Source organism: Larus michahellis, chromosome 11 (assembly GCF_964199755.1).
Source record: "Larus michahellis chromosome 11, bLarMic1.1, whole genome shotgun sequence".
NCBI lineage: Eukaryota > Metazoa > Chordata > Aves > Charadriiformes > Laridae > Larus > Larus michahellis.
Genome location: NC_133906.1, coordinates 8,702,426 through 8,724,163, shown reverse-complemented (window position 1 = coordinate 8,724,163; position 21,738 = coordinate 8,702,426). Strand labels below are relative to the sequence as shown.

At 39.5% G+C, this 21,738-nt stretch overlaps 1 protein-coding gene across 6 annotated transcripts in view; it reads right to left on the bottom strand.

The window, feature by feature from the left end:
• The window catches only part of GABRB2 (gamma-aminobutyric acid type A receptor subunit beta2), a 170,453-nt gene extending 149,286 nt beyond the window's left edge, over positions 1–21,167 (bottom strand). For 2 of the 6 annotated variants that reach the window (XM_074603514.1, XM_074603511.1), the window contains exons 1-5: positions 20,237–20,546; positions 19,973–20,090; positions 18,902–19,134; positions 18,684–18,775; positions 17,658–17,725 (exon numbers count right to left, since the gene is read on the bottom strand). In XM_074603514.1, the coding sequence (XP_074459615.1) occupies positions 17,658–17,725; positions 18,684–18,775; positions 18,902–18,978 (237 nt within the window). In that variant the 5' untranslated portion in view covers positions 18,979–19,134; positions 19,973–20,090; positions 20,237–20,546. Of the gene's footprint in view, positions 1–17,657; positions 17,726–18,683; positions 18,776–18,901; positions 19,135–19,650; positions 19,866–19,972; positions 20,547–20,805 lie in introns of those variants that run through there. The other 4 variants (XM_074603513.1, XM_074603509.1, XM_074603510.1 and 1 more) reach the window with 3 other exon arrangements.
• Between the last annotated feature and the right edge of the window lie 571 nt (positions 21,168–21,738).

Sequence of the window (21,738 nt, the reverse complement as noted above, 5' to 3'; positions counted from 1 at the left end):
GGGAAATTTGGAAAAAAAATATTCTGCATAGAAACAATTCTGACTATAAATCACATTTTATCTTTCTCTCCTAAGGTTCTTTATCACTGAGAATATTTGCTAGAAAACAGATTTTCTCTCTTGATGGTTGTCTAATCTGCCACTTACAACTCAAGACATAATCTTGTTTATGACATTATCGTTAGTTACAGTGGAAACCCCACCACCACCTCCTAGCTATATTCAATTTTGCAGACTGAAGCCAGGATGATCCAAAGGACACTGTTCAGCATAACACTGACAAGTTTAACTTCTAGCACATGCGTATGTCTTAACAGATATGTCTCCTCAGCAAATGAGGATGTGAGGACAGAACATACAGAATTTCTTTTTTTATCTTGGTAAGTACTCAGGTTGCCATTATTGCTGCAGTCAGTGTCATCATATAACAGCAGTGCCAGCTAGATTAAGGCCAATGGTCAGACATTTACAAACTACAAATTCAACTTCACATTTATTGTTTGTAAACTTGCTTACACTTGCTGAACCATTGATCCTCAACCATTTTACTGTATCAACCAGATTAACCATAACAAACCTGGGGAACTGAAGGGGTGGGAACTGTTACACACACATTCAAGGGGAAAAGGGAGAAACAAGCTCTGCAGAGTCAGGCCAAACTGACAGAAATCAATGAACAACAAACAGTTGGAACAAGATGAAACAGTGGAGAAACAGGGCAGCTATGATGCGGAGAGGTTTACACTTCAGCTGATGTTCAATACAAAGAAGTCCGTGAATGCATTTCAGCTTTCACACATGCATTATTTATGTGCCTGTATTATCCGACATTGTTGTGGTCAAACTGCAAGTAAAAATACAACAGAAAAACTCATGAAGGGTGTAAAAGTCACAAGGGCTGACTTTACCCCAGGAAACTACCACTCCCTAGATCCATTCTATAATCAGTAAGAAAAAAGGGCTGTTTTCAAAATGCAGAATGGGCTCCCAGACATGCTGCCTGCAATACTGTGGACCTAAGCTGAACTAGGGACTGGGCAGGTGGGAAGGAACAAATTATGTCATGGCTTACCATCCCACAGTAAAAGGATACAGTAGCATCTGAAAATAGGGGAAGGAAGGGGGAAGCTTACTACAGGACTAATGCACAAGGAGAAAAAAAAAAAAAATTGTAAAGCCCACAATTCTCAACAAAATGTCACATCTCCATGGAAAACAGGGCCGCAATGGAAGAGTAGCACATACCAATTAAAATACAATCTCAGGTGTACCTTTTTAAGACAAATTTAAATCAGCCCTCGGTTATACAGCAGACATTACAAAGCAAATGAATGCTTCGATTTCAAAACCAACTATACATTTCATAGGTTTGATATTACTGACAATTCAGGAGCAGATTGATGATTCAGTTAAGGGTGCTTTAATATAAGATGGAAGTTGTAAAAAGTATGTTTAAAATGGAACTGTGTATTTTTCTTTTTAAAGATCCATAAGACCTATATCAAGTAAGACTGTATTAAAATACAGAAATGCTGATTTACAAAACCTTGTCCATAATGTACCTTCACTTATTTTTCTCAGTTAAGCTTTCACTTATCTCTTCCTAAAAAAAGGAAGGTAAGGGGAAAACTCAAGTATGTATTCTACTCATGTAGCCCAACCAACCACAGTAACAGCATGTGGTTTCTCCTACTACAATGGCATACTATATTTTACATTTATATCTTTATCAAAGTGGCTAGTCACATAGCCATATACACTGGCATTCTCTTCTAGATCTTCGAAATGACAAGTTCCTCCAGCCTACAAATATATACATACACACTACTTTATCTCTTCTCTATTTTGAGTTTGGAAGATGCATCAATATATCAACATCCAGAACAAGTGTAATTAAAAGCTACTTATTATATTCATCCTCTATTAATTTCTTGCATCTTTTACTATGGCTCTCTTTCATGTCCTCTAAAACTTTGTCTTTCAACTATCAGTTGGTCCAGAATTCAGTGACAAGGAGAGACTGAAGAGACCCTATTTTTCCACAGTACCTGATAGAACTATGTTGTTAATTTTTAAGCTTAGCCCTGGATCCCAGGACAAGTGACAGGAACCATCATCTAACTTTACTTTCCATTACAAAAGGTTAAACTATTGTGGCTTGTTACTTGTCTTGATGACCATTCAGTTATTTGGAGTAAGTTCTAAAAGGAACAGAAAATCTGAAACTGAACAATTGCTTCCTTTCACTAAGACCTCATTGGTTTCTAGTTTCCTAGTATGGCAGTCTGCATCCCAGAGCTGAAAATTTCAAAGCCAACATGTTCTTCTCTTCTGCCTCCCTGCACTCAGAGATGTGCCTGCTTAGTTCTTAACCCCTTTTCTGTCTTTTCCTTTGTGTAAATACACATTGTGCTTCCATTTGTTATCCTCTCACAGACTTACACATAGAACAGTGCAATTTGCTGTTCCTCATCTGCCTTAGGATTCCCAAGTGAGAGCCCTCCTCAAAAGGAAAGCTTGTCTTAACAATATTAGCAGTAGAAGACCCACAGATCTAATAACCTTGAACTTTATTTGGAGAACTAGAACAGAAAAGGTCCTGATTATTACCAGCTTCTGCAAAGTCGGTTCACCTTTTGGCACAAAATATAAAAGTATGTGAAGATCTGCCCTGATATTAGGCTTACATCCTTCCTCCAGAAGACGCTGATCTTAAAAATCAGTAGATGGAAAACTGCATTCAAAAACACTCTCAACAATTCCACAGGCCCAGTAAGTAATAGCAAAAAATAAGATCTCCCTGTTAAGTGACTTCTGCTTCACTAATGGACAGTGACCCCAAGATTTACCAGTTCACAACTTCTCAAAGATTATACCTCATTCTCTCTACAATCTCAGATTTTACCAGAGTGCATCTTGTAAATATTTAGTTACGACTTCACCTAGGATTCTATTCTGTTGGTAGAAATGATGGTGAGTTACGCTTACCAAATACAACTGATCCTAAATAAACTTAGAATATGGCTTCCACAGCCATAGCATGTAGGTTGAAGTATCTTCCATGGTTACTTTGGACAGTCTCACTGTATCACTTACTGTATGTTCCTATACGCTAAGGTTTAGTATCTAAATATATCAAAATAGAAGATCTCAAATATAACTAGTCATTGTTTATATAATATTTCAAGCTCTTTGGAACACTGTGCATGTACATATTTGCAAAGGAGGTATCAAATTACAATATCTGTCAAAAATTTGTCTATGAATTTCCACTCCAATTTTATATGAGGTCTCACATACATTACGTTCTAACTTCCAGTTCTGAAATAAGAGTTTCATAAATATCTTTAAAGACTCCATAAAGAATATAGTCTCAATTTATTATTGAAAAATACATGAGTAACTCAAAAATCTAGAAATGGGGTGGCCCTAATAAAATACATATATGTTGCACTAAAACCTGAAGACCAGTAGTAACTCAGAAGACAGTGTAAACGAACAATCTCCTGAAACATAAGTAGATGAGATATAAGAAGATTCCAGGAGCAAAACTACCTTGAACACATCACTGTGTAAGTCACCACTTACAGTCTGTAATTAACCGCAGCAGCAGCAAAAAAGCCCTTCTGTCCTCAATAGCTGACAAGACCCCATGTCATTCATTGAAACCAAATTGCCGATTCCACAAATGCAGCCATGCCTTATAGACTGCCCCTCTCCTTAAACTGATAAAAAAACAAACAAAAAAAATAAACAAACCACACCCCCCGCAATATTAGTCTCAACACACTGAATGCTAGCCATGGAACATACCTTTTGCTTACACTGACATTAGATTAAAAAAAAAAATCAAAACAAAATCCAAAACGAAAACAGAAAAACAAACCCAAAAAATCCCAAAACAAACCACAACCATCAACAAATCAGCAAAACCTGTATGTGTGTCTGAAAAAGGAATAATGATCTATCCCAGAAACTCCAAAATACTAATAAACATAAAAACCACACGTTCCGAGGCAGGAAGCCTCTTTCCCCCAGAACAAACATATACAATATGAACTCCAACAAAAATCAAAACAACCCTTACATTTCTGATCTCAATGAACTCAACGCATGGGACACTCCAACTAGAACCACTCCAGTTGAAAAACATTTTATTATTTCGTAAAAATAAGGAGCTGTCAAGCGATGCTTCGAAATAATCACAGCATGTGTATTTCAAAAATTTTCTTGGAAAGGAGTTGTCTTGCAGAAGATGATTGGTAAAATCAGTAGGCATTTGACAATACAACCACCATGTTCATGATACCTGCCCAACGAGCACCAGAATCACTTGACTGTAGTATAGATATATGCTGGAAATAGATGTGCTAGACGTCTCAAATACATACTGAAAGTAAGGCTAAAATTGTAAGGTATAGTTTACGCATGAATAACATATGCAAATTGCTACATTTATGTGGCCTTCCCTAATGTGCTGACCATAGCATCTGGTAAAGGTACTAGACCGAAACAACACTTATCTCTCAATAGTTTAAAAAGAATAACAACAACAACAAAAAAGTCAGTTAAACTATAATCTGAAAGAAAATAGAAGAACCGCTTTTAGGAGTGAAATTACTCTCTCTCCCATTTCAGGCCCCAGTCTAGGTTCTCTGTTGTCAACAAAATTACTTCTAGGCCATATCCAGGAATCTATCACAAAGAAACACAGGTAAACACCATTACTTTGATGATGCAGCACATTAAAAAATTAAAGAACTTGAGTTCTTCTAGGTTCATGAATGCAAAAAATGTTTAAACTGTGCAAAATAATTTCTTACGATACATTACCATATATGTACCACCATAAATAAATCAAAAAATTTAATAGATGTAAATACTGCCACTTAGGTGCTGGAATTACTTTTGATCTTATTGCTTTCATACAGCTCACATACCTGAATATCACAACTATCAGAAATATAAAATAAAGTTTGTTTTCATAAACTCCGTGCTGCATAAAACTCCATGCTGCTATACGATAGGACTAGACCTACTTCCATAGGCACTTATTCCTCTCGGATCCCCTTATTCAAGATTTTGCCTTTCTGCCTTCTCAAACCAAGCTTTCCTCCTTGTCACCTGCTTTCTAGCTAGGCCTAAGTAAATAAAAATCAGTGATTAAAGAAATGTAATCTTGCTATATTTGTACACAGAGAGGAATGTCTGGTTTAGGTTTTGTTGGGGCTTTTTTGATGGCTATTGTTACTTAAGCTCAACTGTAGCTTTCCTTACCTTAAAGAAAATAAAAAGGTAAGGAAAGGTTAAAGGATACCTTTTTAAGGCAAAATAAAAATTTAAGGTAAATATCTGAGTCATACAAAAATAACTCAATTTGTCTATTCTGTTGATCCGTTACAACACTATTTTCCTGATTTGCCCATCACATATACAGAATTATTTTTCAATTTGTGGAAAACAATCTGATTTCAAGCTTGAGTAAGCAGTCTGACATTTATGATCTGAGCTGTTAAACAGCACTAATTTATGTATTAACAATGCATTAATAGTATTAATCTATAAAAATCTATTTACTATTCAGTTCCCCATTACTGAAGACAGTGCAATGCAGATATTGGCTCACCCCTTTATTTCATAATTAAGGCTACCCAAACACAGTTCCTTCCCATTTAAGACACCATTCAAAATAAAATTCAAAATAAACTTTTTGTTTAGAATGCTAACTGTAATGAAGTCATGTATTTATGATGTAGAACTCCTGCTGTGCATTTCTCACTCCTTCCTTTTCTCCCAACGTAGGATAACCTTTCCCATGAAATCATAGTGGTTCTTCAAGAGTAACATAAATAATCAATTTCAGCACTTCAGTATTTGTACTACTAAAAGCTTTGGCTAATATTTGACCTGAATCTCGATGCTGTGGTTTCAACGCATTATTTCTAATATGACATTCTGCAGTTCGGAATAGTAAATTTCAAAGCGGCAGAGGTAGACGCAGGCTCCGCCCCAGCCAAACAATACAGTGACACGTTTCTTTTGGCAGCAAATGCTCCTCAAGCACAGAGCTCTCAGAAACAATTTTCAAACGCCAAACAGCAATTTTACTGCTGAGTTACAAACAGCCACAAGCATACAGAGATTCACTTCTAAGATGGTGATGCAAGAACAGTGGTTGTATGTCATTCATCAAGAAAGGCACAGCAGAGTACGGACAGAAAAGGCAAAAAACCCTCAAAACCCAAACACGACAAGTTGTGATAGCTTATTAGACAGAAGCTGAGGAAAGCAAAAGCATTATTCTTTACAACTAAATAACATTTTTGTTCCTAACACCCATAAAGATATAAAGGTCATGTATATTGCAATCAACACGTTATTTAACTCTAATGATATGATAACCAGTTTAAAAAATATATTCTTTTTCCAATATAATTTGCTAATGGATACTGAAGGGAATAAATTCAAACTACTTAAAATTAAAACAGAAAAATGAACAATAGTTTTACCTACCACCAGTACCTACATGCTCCATTTGAAAATGTTCTTTGGTATGAATTACTTCATAAGAAAACACATATGCACATTCTTTGTTTTCAAAAAGTTTAACTCAAGAGATAATTTAAGTTACAAATAATATGAAATACTTCCTTACAAAAACAATTTTTTCCCCATAAAACTGATTAAACCAAAACCTTTTCATATACAAGAGCAGCAATTTTGATTGAAATATCTCATTCTGAATCTTTACTAAATAATTGCTCTCTTCATGCTTTAACAAAACTGTTATCTAGTCAGCATATTATTGTAGCGTAGATGTCTATCTCTAAAATGTCAAATGCCATATCAGAAGTTCATACGTCATTGTGTTCTCAAGTTAATCAAAATTTAATTCTACACTTAAGACTTTGCATTACCATCCACCTTACCCAAGAGGATTTTATGATTCAGAACAAAAACATTAATTTTTGTTCATTTAGCTCAAAGTAAAAAAGGATGCCAGAAAGATATTGATGTAAACTGATGTCTTTCATTTATTAACAGGCAAAGTTTGGCCCTGGTAGGAACCACATGAGCCTCCTAATGATGCCTCACCAATGCATTAGGTTATGGTACAGACTCAAGCCTAAGAGTAAAAATGTACATTCTTCCTATGACTGGACTCTTTAGCTTTCAAATATCCTTAAATCAAAGCTGACAGTAAGGCGTTAGGACTTTCTGGACAATAAAAACTACCAAGCACAACCATTCGCTTCAGAAGAACACCTGTTGAACAGCAGTTTTGGAGACTACTACCCTGTCTCCATTCACACTTAACGTCTGAGACATCATAGGAGCCACCTTGTATTGCATATCAAGTCATTTAAGTACTCACAAATCTTCTGTGAAAACAAAGCAGAAACAGCCACAGTGAAAAAATCAGAATCAGATTTGCACATTTCAAAACTTCAAAACAAGTCTCATGTGGGACTTGAGTTCACAAAAGCATTGTGCAAAGCCTGTGCACAAAGGTGGGTACTTTTAACTGCATTTTTTAATGCAGCCAGTTAGCTAGAATTATGGATTTCTCTGTAAGCGGTCACTTGTGTCGCATAATAGTAGATCAATGAAAACTGTATTTATTTCTATGCATTTACACTAACAAGAATGATTATAACTAAGGGTTTCCTGGAATTTCCATTACAAATCTATTTCTTAGCAACTTATACATCAGCTATAATAATATATTTTTCACTGAAACTTGGTAAGAAAGGTCTCAGCTATGCTTAACTCAGTAAATGTTCCTACACCTTTGAAAAGGCTTATTTCAAAATTGAACAAAGAAAGTAATTTTTCTATCTACTTAGGTTGTTAAGCATTTTATCCTGAGCAACCTAAGGTAGCATACGCTACAAGATACGACCATTACATCCCTAGTTCTATTAGGGAAGGAATTCCTAAAAGCATCTCACATTGCAAAATGTCAGTGAAAAAGAGCAACAGGACACTATAACAGACTGAACGTTCACATAAGTTTTAGGAAGATTTCAGACTGATTAAAAGACTTCTTTAGTCATTTCTGGACTTAACATGATTAGTGAAACAACGATGCAATTAGTTGCAAACTTCTGCTTTTCATTTGTAAATATGATGTGCATATTTGTCTAATCCTATTTCCCTCTTCCCTGTATGTTATCTAAAAGAATAAATCATTTCATAATAAAGAATAATAAAAGAGTTACACTCCAAATTATTTGATTTAGAAACTCAGTCTACTGGACCTTCAAACTAATTCTGGTTTACTTAAATTTTATGACTCCTCCAGTGCACATCTTGTCAAACATGGATCAACATTGTTACTCTGACACCCCTGAGAGAGCTAACAGAGCCTATTGCGTCAGCTGTCCTTTAAAGGCGGGGGGGGGGGGGGGAATAAATTCCACAATGCTCTACAACTCCTCTGGAGCTGCAGGGTCTATTAACTCAAAAATACACTTTATAAAAGAAACAAATATGGATTGCACAATGGACCATAACAACTTCTGGACTATTGGTTAATAACTAACTGTTATGCAAATGACAACACATATTTACCCTTATGGACCATAAGAAATTAATAATATTTCACTACTTTTGCTAAATGGATGCAATTATGTATGGTTTGGTTTTTTTGGTTTTTTTTTTTTTTTTACAAAATACCTTTTTAAAGGCCTATACAGAGAATACGCAAATTTGAGCACTTATTCTACTCAGTTGAGCAGAAAGGATCTCTGGTTCAAGTATTAAAAAAACAATTTAAACTTCCATTAAAAAGAAAATATAAAAATTATTCTACAATAGAAATTAGGACCAGATTTTCAAAAGGGCTGTGCATCCATAGCAGTGAATAGTTTTCCAAAAAGCTTCAATATCTTATTCAGATACTTAATTATTACATGTTTTAATAGGTAGTTCTCACTGAGAAAAAAAAAATGCCTTCAGTACCTTGAAAGCAACAGGAACTTCTGGCTACTTCTCAGCCATATGCAATGGAAGAAGTTGAATGAGAAACACATCTGAAAATCTAAACCAAAAGAGTCCCAGTTCTTAGACAACACAAAATACGAAAATATATGAAACACCTTCTTCTCATCTCAAATGGGTTTAGCATGACCTATACCTAACTCTGTGCTTTCTGACCCATTTTTCTCCAAAAGTCATATCTAAAAAAAAAAAAAAAAAAAAAAGTTAGGGCATTTTGCACATTAGGACCCTTTGCCCTATGCCAATCCAAAACAACTTTTCAAGAAAATTGTCTGTGATGTGTGATGACTCATCTCTTGAAAAAGGTTATATTCACAAGTTTCTGTCATTTTGACTATTTAGTTTCCCAACTCCCAAAGATCTGTACTGCGCTTCTATTCAGGATAGAGCTGTTCCAAGTGAGCAAGCATGTTGTTCCTACTTAAGCCCATTTAGACAGGTTTATAATATTTAAAGAAGCAGATAAAGCTAGTATATTTAAATTATGCCTAACATAACAGCAAGTCATGGCTACTGTAAATCAAAAACATTTCCAGCTACAGAGAAGGTAGAGAAGTGTTGGCAGCCTTTCATAGGTTAATTCATCACATGAAAGACTTCTGTTCCTGGTCCTCTGCAACCTAAATACTTCCACTCACAACCACCAGTGGCTAATAAGCTATCTAGAATAGAGGTTCACTGCACCCAAGCTACTATCCAGCAAAAAATTCAAAACTCACAAGCGCAGGAAGGAGACATTCAGGACCAGCAATCAGGACACTCAAGTGTGAAAGAAAATTCTGTTTTTTAATCCATTTTCACAGAGTTGCTTAGTTAACAGAAATGCCTATTCATTAAAGAAGAAAAGAAATAAGAAATAGTCCAGAGAGCAGGCACTGGAACAAGGACTTTCCACTTCAAGCAGCTGGATTATTTTTTTTTTTAATATGCATTCATTAGGGAAATTTAATGTACTACTCTTGTCCAAGGCCAAACTTCCTGTAATGTTTTCTTCTACTTGTTCAAAATTTATAGAGCTGAATTTGTCTTTCAGCACAATCACAATGAATCAGTGGTTCATCTACAGGAAAACCAGTGGAAATACTCTGAACTGACATATCTACTACAATGGCACACACTTGAAATGCAAAACACACCTCTCAGAAGAGTTGCTTTTTTCCCCCCACATAGCTAAATTCTCATTACTTGAAAACTAACAAATGAATCCGTCTCTCAGTATTTACAGAATAAAAATTAATAGGATTTTACCTTGATGGAGATATGCAAAGAGCAGCTCAAAATAGACAGAAATAGCTCAGTCTCCTTGTTCTTTAAGGCTAGGGACACGGGAAGAGCTCAGACTCTAAATGCTTTATCTGACCCTCCATAACCTACATTAAATATGATCTACAAATTCTATATTCAGTTGCGTACGTGTCAACCTCCTGAATGCGAAATGTCTTTTCATATTTAGAACAGAAATTTTCATTCTGATTGGGAAGTATTTACATACTTATTTTCAAAACTTATACAAAAAGGACACATGCAGTAGATGCGATTCCAAGATTGGGAGAATCTTTGCATTGATTAGCTAATTTGAAAATAGATAATTTGCATGCAAAGATCTTAGTAGGCAAAACCTATAAAGTGAGAGCACTGCTACTTCACAACCTGGCCTTCAGACAAGTAAGACTATAATTGTAAATATGCCCACAATGCCGCTATTCCTACAAGGCTTGTGTTATACTAGCCATTATACGTCCATTGTACATACCATTGCTGTTAAGAAGTGCAAGCAGGGTGAGAATCCCTGTAGAAGCATAGTAAGAACAATTACAATAAAACATAAAGGCTGCTTCTGCCCCCTTTATCTTTTTGTCAACCCACAGTATGCCTACAATTTTAATGTAACTATGCACGTTCATTTATTTTTAAATTACAGATTGCATCCATCCATAGTAGCCAATTTTTCAGTATTAATAACTCAAGACATTTGACTGTTTCTAAAGTTTTTAACTCTAAAGACAAACAAGATGCTATCTTCCATTACTTAAGAGGCATTTCAAAAATTACCTTACAGATGAGCATTGTCCTTTGAAATGAAGGGACTGAATCTTGCGTACTTATTTCATACAAACACTTGCAAAGACCTACAGCATTAACCACTAAAAGTTTACAAAGAATCTGAATTACTTCTAGAAAAATAAAAGAATTATTACTATTAAAGACTGTACTTCAACACGGTTGAATACTAAAGGCTCTACTATAAATCTTGCAGAGGGCTGCATGGGCTATGAGGATAAAAAAGGAAGGGAGGAATAACAAGGATTTAGTCATAGTGCACTGACAGACTATAGAGTCACTAAGAAACACAAATACGACCATTGGAACAGCTTAAACTCGTGACAAGTTTGTAGAGCACAACAAAAAAATCTTTCATTCTACTACATGGCTCATCTATAAAGATTTTATGTGCTTTTCAATAGAGAAGTTATGAAATAAAGCAGCCTATAGTGGGAGCTAACAAAGTACACTTCATGTTCATTCCTATGCTTTAGCACCAAGGCCCGCCCACAAAACATATTAAAGATAAATATATCTTTTCTTCTACGGCAGGAGCCAAATTACTTAAATATTTATAGGTCAAAGCTTTCTAAAAACAAAAAGGCAATAATTATTAATTTATTTGTACAAATCACCTCCAGGGCAATCTCTTTAAATTACTGACAACCATCTCGTGGTCTGCTGAAGTAAGTGACCACTTTGAAAAGTCACCACCACCAATGAAACAAGAAAATTTTCTACTGATTAAAGTTTTGCAACACTGTAGCACACCAGAAGTGTAATCCAATTAACAAATCATCTAATATTGACCTTAAAAAGAAACAGCAAGAGATATATATAATACAGATACACATAACATACATAAATATACGTATTATTGCTTCTGAACTAGCTTATAAAAGTAGTTACAAACTCCCTACATTCCTGCATATATAATCTAGAGAAATCACTTCATACTGTGGCTACAACATATTCTAGCAAAACCATCAGGAAAACCTCAATTCACAGGCAGCATACCTGCCTGTGGATTGAGGAATATTCGTTTGGGTCCGCAAAAATAAACATCTTACTTGAACATGGGAGTTCTTATTTATTTTTACATACCTTAAAGCTAAGAAAGGAAAACGTGTAAGTTGGAGACATGTAGTAACAAGAAATGGAAATCTATACTAATGTAGCTTACTTTAGTTCAAAAATAAAGGTCTTGTGATGTTATCCCAGACAATAACTGAAGGAACCGGTGAAATGGGGCTTTCAGTAAAAGAAGTTCTCCCTTCTAAGATATACATCACCTGCTCTGCATTCACAGGAGTCTCTGCAGAAGCTTCAATACAAGTCAGTCGTGTACAAGCACAATAATTTGGCGGCAGCCAAATTCAAACTGTCCGCTGAGAAATGCAATTTTTTGTGAAAAAGCACATGCATCTATGACACAGGGGAAATAATAAAACCAACAGTCTCCAGCAGCAGGAAGCATTTAGGATTAGGGAAGCAACACCTTCCCAATATTTCTAATATTTCCTTTTCAATGCATTTTCAGTTCTGTCCTGTCCTTATTCTCTCTATTGATCATGTACAGCAAACACGTACAACTAGAATGGACTGACAAAAGAAGATATTGATGGCAGGAACCATTTTCCTCGACTCTCTGTACCAGTGTATATAGGACACTTTTTCCTGTTTTATGATTTTCTTTCTCTTTATTTTTCTTTACCAGGACTTTTCCCCCCGAGTTCTCTTGTTTGGAACAGCTCCATCCTATTTCCTTACAACTTAACCCCCGTTTCTTTTTTATATCATAAGCTATCTCTTCCCTTTTCACAGATGAAAGATAATTGCTGCTACTCGAGAAGCAGCCACACAGTTCCCGTTGTTTTCATAATATAAACCTATGTCTCTTGAGATTTGTTAATGTCCCCTACTGAAAATACCTCAAGAAAACGTGAGAGATTCTAAGAAAACCAGTAGTGGGTCTCTATTATCAAAAGCAACTGAAAGTCAGAGGTCTATCAGCAGATTACAGCTATGCGTCTTTTTAAGACTGAGAATATTCTGTTCTATGAATATTATACTCAGTATTTTATGCAACTTTGGAATGTCTTGAATATAGAAGTGAAATATAATAAAAAAAAAAAGCCTTTTTTTTTCCCCAGCTTTGAAGTTGTTAGTTCTGTTGTGTAAAATTTGGCATGTACCAATAAGTAAACCTTTCCCTGATAGATGGTAACAGCTCCTTTGTTTCTCCAGCTCCCACTTGATGGAGGGATTATGCACTCAATCAATTAATGGCTCACACTAAAACAAACCAATCTATTGTATCTATTTAACTCCACGTCATGTACACATACTGAGTCCACGTGCCAAAATCTGTACAATGATAACCAAGCAAATAAATTAAACTGTTCAGATTCCTCTCTGCAGACCTCCAATGACCCATGAGCATGAATAGTTGTATTTAATTAAATAGACAACTCATTACACCTCAAAAAGTGTATATTTCCTGGTTAAAATATATATATACACACACACACACACATCCATGGAACATTTTTCTCTCTCTTCAAGACATCCTGTACTAGAATCCCAGAATAGCCACAGCCCAAGGAAGAAAAAAGGAAAAAAAATAAAAGAAAAGAAAGAAAATGTTGACCTATTTAATAGGGAATAAGCCAAGACATTTGAAACCACCACATGACTGACATTATCCATAGAAATCCTCATGTCTTATCTAGATAGATCAAATGCACAACATGTTATGCAGAGCCTTCAGTGTGTCTAGGGAAGAAAATTTATTTCTGTTCTTCTTAATGAACATGTACCAATTTTTTAAAACAGTTTATGAAGGAACGGTTGCAAGGAAAGGGGAGAAAATTAGAATGTAGAACAGTCTTAGCTGCTGTGTTGTCAAGGGGTCTACTCCAATAATTAACTAAGGAGATCAAAATGTGGAAATGTGACAGCCCAGCCAGCATTGGTTATTTACAAAAGAAAAAAGAAAAAAAAAAAAGAGACTATTAAGCTCTCCAGAAATATTATTTTACAATGAGTGGTTAATACTAAGGGAAAGGAAGCTAAAAGAAAATTCAAGTACAGTAAGAAACACCTGGAAACTATCTTGCATTAGAACGTTACGTTAGACTCACTGCAATACAACTAATCTTATGCAAGATCAAGTTCATTAGCCTAGGAAAATCATTTTAGTAGCTCTGACACCTCTCCATGTTTGTTTTCCATTGTTACCTGAATAAGAGAAACCTTAAGAAAATCTACAGTATAACAAGCATAAAGCATACACACAACAGTACTTCAGGGCCTGGTTCAGAGACGTGAGTGGAATTAGCCATAATCATTATTGCACTGCATAAAATCATTACCTGATGTATATAATTTCTTTGCAAAATACAAAAAAAATTAATCCAAATAGTCATGACGCTTGTCAACAACCACATATGCCTGAAGCTCTCACTTCTCATGTGTATTCAGTACATTCCCCAGAGCTGGAAAGGATTACGTTCACAAGTACCAATACTTAGAAACCATTTTTGAATACTAAGATATGTGCCAGTTCAAGGTTCTGACTACAAAAGGTTATAGCAGCTTACAGTTTCAACTCTATTGCATACAAGAAATATTTGGAAGGCAGCTGTAAAGCCTGTGACACTATGAGTTTGTTACAATGTGAAGTATTTATCAACTCTTCAAGAATTCAAGGCGAACAATAATATTCTTGAACATCCTTAAGGCACATTTACTTTCCATAACAGCAATTCTAAATTCTCCTGTTCAACAAAGTAAAAACTATAATTTACTTCATAACACTGGAGACAAGCCTTCTGCCTGCAGAGCGGCACAAATGTATATGGTAGATGGAACGTGTCAAGACTGGAAAAGAAATATAAGGACGATAATTTTAAAGTAAGTTAACATTGTAATTAACAGAAATGGTCTCAAGCTAAATAACTATGACTGTTTAGCCTTCCTCCCAAGGCAAAAGTTTGATCAGGTTAATACGTGACCCCAACGATTTGCCTTTATCTCAAGTGGTGTTTGCCATGACTACAGGCAAAGAAACAGCAAGGCCATGGCTCAGCAAACAGGTTCATAAATCCAAAAGATTCTTTCTGCGTCTCTCATTATCTCAGAAGGCTTTGCATCAGCTGGCATCCTAGCAGTGGTATTCCTCCTGGTTTCTACCCCAAATTCTGGTGACTTTGCAAGGAAAATGTTAAGGCCTTGTATACTACATATTTTGTTTTTTGCTTGCATGTGTCTCCTCTTTTACTGTAGGCCTATCAGGGTATGCAAGTACTTGTTATGCTATACAGATCATTGTAAAATGAACTGTTATGTTTTGCAGTTAAGCAGTTGAAGAAATCGGTTTGGAATATCTTCTGAAACTGTAAGTGAAAAAAAAATTATGTAAAATGAACACCTGGTTTTAAGAAACAGGTAGCTTCTTAGAGTAAAATAAGCCCAGATCTTAAATGCTTTAGGCAAATGTGTGGGACAAAACCGACTATAGGTTCCCCCACCCTGCCCCCAGAGTTCTGCAGATAGTCTGAAAAGACTTTTCTCACAAAGGTCAGACATTTCATTATACAAAGAACAATAAACTGACTACAGAACACTAAAAATACCACTCAGTTTTATAGTTAGTCTCCAAGTGTCAGATCACAGTATTCTGATATGCTCTCACCTTTTAACTGGAAACCAAATTTCTAGAAACCATTGAAAGAAACAAAGAAAACAACATTCATGAGAATCTTCACAATCTTTTCACAAGAAAAGAAAACATTTGGCACTACCTTCCACTTTTGAAGAGATGCGAGGATATAACACTGACCTAGTAGATTGCAGTTCCGTCAAGAAAACCCTCAGCATTCCCACACCGCTCATGGCTGTCTAAGAAACAACTCTGTACATCCATCTCTCTCCTACCCATAGCTCTTTTGATGAAAAGCAAGTGGTTTAAAATACAATGCAATTTTCTTTCTTTGCACTTAAAGCTCCTGAAGGTAGAATACTAAATTACAAGTTTAGTGAAACAAAGTTTGTAAGTCCATTTTAGCCACTTAGAAATATTTGCTCAAGGTGAAATTATTCAGAGTTTTCCCAGTATCTTGAAAAAGCTCTCTGTCACCAGGACCTCCCAGTCTCACAGTACAACCACCAGTCATGCCATCCTCAAATTAGGCCAAGGGCTATATTTTACATTATGAAAAAACTCCTGAACATCATACAGTGTATCCAGTTTGAGAAAAAATGTTTGCCAATTAATTCAGTGCAACATGTCTGAGAACCCAAATGTGCCACTGGTGAATTAAACAAAATATTTTAGTAGTAGTATGATATTAACACAACTGATAACTTTCAAAATATTATTTTTGAATGCATCATTATGCTACAGCAGTATCCCTAAAATCACATTTGCATTTAGAGAGATGTTTCCTTACAACTTCTTCAAGAATAATGTAAAGTTTGTTTCAAACAATAAACTTCTATCACTAATAACAAATATTTCACAAAACCACATTTATTTTCTATCAGTCTATCAGTTGCTGCTACGATGTTTCAGTGTCTTTATTTCATCCTTCTTGTATAAACACCTAAGAGTATTAGGCCAAGTTGCATGTCCTTAACCAAGTAAGATGTAAGTTAAGATAAAACTTCAAAACTTGACCACAAGCGTTTCCAAATATGAAAAGTAAACATTAGAACAGTTTAGTCTAAACCAAGAACATGTTCTTCTACAGTATGAATCTCAGACTTCTCCAATTTTCTCCCACACTTCATTAGTCTCCCAGGTAATGAAAGCAAAACATAGAAAGCATTGAGTTATTATGCAATGAACAAGTTCAGCATTGGTGCACACTCAGTTCAAACTATTTAGGTAAGAGGCAAATGTCTTGAAAAATTAAACTTGCAAAATCATTGACTCCGCCATGACCATCCAAAATAGTGTCAGGTTACAAAAAAATCGGTAAGCTTTGGATACACGCAAAAGTAAAAACTGCTTTTTTAGTTTTTTTTTTAATCAAGTGAACTCTGGGACAAAATGGCAAATTATTAATATCACAACAACAAAAAAAAAAACAAGAAAGGCATAAAAACAGGTGAGCCACTAAAACCTCGACCCCGTTTCCCCACGAACCCGAAGAGGTGGAGCCGGCGCGAGGCGCGGCCCTGCGGCCGGGTGCGCGGGAGCGGCCCCCTCCGCGCGGCGCCCCGCAGAGCGGCAGCGCGGCCAGGTGGCGGCGGGGTGCCGTGCGGGCGCGCGGCCGGCAGGGGGAGCCCTTGCTCGCGGCAAGGCGGCGCGGCCGCGTGAACGGGCGGGCAGCGGCTGGGGAGCGCCGCTGGAGGAGGTAGCTTGTGGCCGGCGCTGCCGCCCCGGAGCTCCCGGCTCCTCCGCTGCTGTGGGGGGAAACACGACCCTCCTCCCGCCCTCTCCCCCCCGCCCCACCCCACCCTCTAGGAGGCGGCGTGCTCCGCCCCGGGCAGGAGGCCGCGCCGGGTCCCCGCACGCCCGCGGGCACCGCTCCGCCTTGGCAGGGGCGGGGGAAGCGACGGCCACCCCCTCAGAGAGAAACCGGCCCCAAACCCTAAATACTCACCATATTGACTTCCGAGACCATATCTATACTGGCAATGTCTATGTTCATGCCAACAGCCACTGGGGGACCTGCAAACCAACAAGATGGTCCGCAATGTGATCTCCAAGAACTTAACTCGTTCTTACCAGAGTTAGCAGGACTAAGCGTAGAAACGACGTTTAAACAAACCCAGAAAGTCAGGAGGAAGGCAGAAAGTGTCCCCCACACCTTCCCTCCCCCGCCCTCCCAAAAGCAGGCAGCAGCCTGCCGACCCGCGGGAACGTGCGTTTGCGCCGGCTTCACCCCGCGCGCCCCCCGCCCGCTGTAGCGGTGCTTTATGTAACGCGCACACACGTGCCGGCAGCGCGGCGCTCCGCGCACCCGGAGAGCGCGGAGCGGGTGACGGGCCGGGGCCAGCTGGGCTGCGGGGTGTTCCCCGCTCCCCAGGCCGGGATGCGCGGCTCCGGCGCCGGCCTCCGCGACCCGAGTCGCCACCCTCAGCCCTGCGCCTTGGCGGAAGGGGCAGCCCAGGGGACAGTGGCCAGTGAGCCCCGAGGCGGGGGGGGTGGAGGGGGGTAAGGGGACACCCACAGCGAACATGTCCGAAATAAACAAACTAGTGGGAAGTAGGAGCACGTAGGGGGTTAAATGACATTTTTGTATCAGTTAACAGCACATCTTGTACTCAAAAATAGTAACTGTGATCACAGGCACATTAGGCTGAGAGGAGCAAACGATGGGTAAACTTAAGAGATTTGCATCTCGATAAAACCAGTTAAACAAGGGTTTAATTACAGGTTAACAAAGTATCAGCACACACACAAAATGAGGGACCGATTACAAATATGCAAGAGATTTAAGTGATCGCGTTAAGAGCATCCTGTGCTAAGAAAATTGAGTAACGATGGGCTTAACTTTGGATCAGCTTAAGAAAATGGCAACACACACCCCAAAGCAACAGCACCCACAACACGTTCACAAACCACACACGCCAAAGGTACACAGCCCAGATATGTAATCCCTCTTATTCAAAAGCAGTCAAATTACCTCCAAAATCTGGCCTCAAGCGAATGTCATAGCCCTTCAGCAGTCTATCCACGGTCTCTTTTACCAGTGACATATTACTAGGGTCATTGACACTAGAGAAAAAATAAAGAACAATACTACATTATTTCTTATTTCTCCGATCCAAGCTATACATTCCTCTCAGCAGCAGCATGCAGTGCAATTCAAAGTAAAGCAAAAGAGATACCTTCATCACTTACCTCTGTGCACACACCACGGCTATTATTAAAGGGAATGACCAAATCCCAAAGTAACCCTTTTTCCGGACTCTCAGCATCCCTTTAGCTTTTGATATGATTTAGGGTTTCAGTGAAGAGAAGAAGAGATCCAACTTATTCTGGCCAGTGCAGTAATTCTAATGTGAAGCGCATGCGCACGGCGTACCACAACATCAAAAGGAGCAGTGGTTGCTGCTGGAGATGGAGCAAATTTCCTTGCAAAAAAAAAAAAAAAATTAAAGGGGAAGAAGGAAATGCATTATTTAAAAAAAAAAAAAAAGAGTCATCCAAAGGAGGATCGAGTATATTTTTGTTATCCTTTTTGTTAGTATAGAATATAAATCACAACAAGGAGAGAAGTTTTAGGAGTTGCAGGGTACAGCGGCTTTGCAACCTAGTTTAAAGGGGGGGGGGGGGGAAGGGAGGCGGGGGCTGGACGGACTCGGATTAGACGGAGGGGGAATAGGTTAAAAAGGAGAATGCACAGAGTACGTACGGTGCCAGGGGCAGGTGGGGGGAAAAGGGGGCAGCTTAACTTTTTGGTGCCTGGAAAGAACTGCCTGAAGCAAGGCGAGGTGCAGGCAAAGGAGCCGGCGCTTGCAACGGGGGAGGGCGGTGGGGGAGGAGGGCGCCTACAGTATTTCTCACGGAAAAGAAAAAAAAAAGAAAAAGAAAAAAAATGATGACGAATAGTTTCTTGTAAAAGGGGATTAGGCTGTTTCCTTCCTTACTGTGCTGCCAGGCGCTGTTCCAGGGGCAGAGGCACCGGGGACTGCGGGGGTCGCCGGCTGCCGCCGCCGGCTGCCACGGGTCATTTCCTGGTGCTTGGTGGGCGGGCGCGGAGCCCCCGCGGCCCCGCTCCCCCCCAGCCGGGCCCGCCGGCGCATTTTCCGTATATCGAGCGATGTTTAACCCGGGGATGCAAATTCTTCAGGTAGAGCTAAGCCTGGCCACGGGGATGGAGGGGAAGGGGAAGAAAAACACCATCCTGAAAGGCAGTCAAGCTTTTAGTGACCATCCAGACCCGGTGCAGGTTCGTTCGTACCCACTTACCTTCGTGGGTAAAGCACCCAAGCTCTTCAAATGCAGCGTGTGATCCAATTAATGCCTCGGAAGAAACCGGAGACGAGCGGAAAGCTGATATAGGGATGCTTTGAGTGACATTTAAATCCTGAGCAGAAAAAAGAGAAAGGAGAGATGGGGGAAAAAACAAAACCCCAAAAAACAACAAACACCGGAGTTAGATTATTCCTCGCAAATGTGGTTTGTTCTCGCAGCTCCTTTTACACCACCACCTCCTCCTCCTCACGCACATACCCGCTCGGCCCCGCGGATCTGTGCTGCTTCACCGAGTGGATCTGGGCGTGCACCCGTCCTCGGCCGGCCCGAGCCGCGCGGGGAAGGGATTGGGAACACTTGGGGCGTCAATTAACAAAAGAAATATTTAACTCGCTGCAGGAGGGTGGAGGGGGGGGGAAGAAAAAAAAAAAAAAAAAGACAAAAAAAAAGACACCACACGGTGGGTGGAGGAGGGACAAGGGTGAGGGTATTGCACAGAGAGCTGGGCGGGCTGGAGAGCCCGCTCTCTCCCCGGCACAGCTCAGTCCCGCACGCACAGGACTGAGGCGCTCCGGAGCGCCCTGCCGCCCCCGGGCCGGGCCACCGCCTCCTGCCACCACCTGTGCTTCGCGGAAAGCGGAGGTAGCCGCCTCTCACGGCCGGGGGATGCCCCGGGTGTACACGGCCCCGAGCCCACACAGAGACGCACCCTGGCCCAGGAGCAGCCGGGAGGGGTGCAGGGCCGGCGGAGGGTAGCTCTCCAGAAAGGGCGAGGGAGGAAGGGCTAAGGTGGGGGCGGACAGGAAGGCGGTGGGATGAAGACTCACCTGGGGGAGTCGGGGTTGGGGGGGAGAGGCGCTGCCCTCGAGACACGGCAGGGCTGCTAAAAAAATCAACAGCAAACCCGTAAAACAGCCGTCAGCCCCGAAAAGCAGGCAGCCATTTAATACGGCCCGGCAGCTACCTTGGCTGGAGCGCTAAAGAGCGGGGAAGCTCCACAACGGCACGGCGGCACCCACCTGCCGCTGAAGCGGGACCAGGGGAGACCCCCGGCCCGCGGCGAGGAGTGGCTCCCCCCCCGCCGCACCGTCCTGCCAGCCAAACACTGGCGGCATTTCCCGCGTGGGGAACACACCGTGCCCCGTCTCCCCCCACTCTCAGTGCATCAAAAACACCACATTGTGCCTTCGAGATCAAGTAAGTATCTGCTTCCAGGGGAAAAAAAAAAAAAAAAAAGGACTTCCTTTTGGGGGTCTGAGGGGAATTCATCAAAACACATTTTCACCACCTTCTCCCATTTGTAACAATTGGAATTACACAGAGAGAGAAAATAACACTTTTCAAGATGAAACAGGCAAGGTTTTGTGTGCTTGTGATAAATATAAAATGTGTCATTTGTGTATTCAAAAGAAAAAAACCCAAACAACTAAGTTAAAGAATGGTTAAGTATTTGTTAAAATTACACCCCTATTTTTCAGCTTTCTGTTCTATGGCTGATGTTACAGAGCCACTCTCCCGGCTCACCAGTGGAGGTTTCTGTTCTCACACAGCTAGCCTGCTTCACTGACAAACCTCTTGAAATATAGCCCTGAAAGGAAGATGGTGGATACTCTGTACAGTGAATCATTTTACTTTAGATGTACAATAGGCACTTTTTTTTTCTTCTGCAATCACATAATGAGAACAGGAGGTCTCAAGGTAAAACACTTTAATCCTGCACTGTGAAACTCACCTGCAAGTGCTAACTTGGGACTACATCT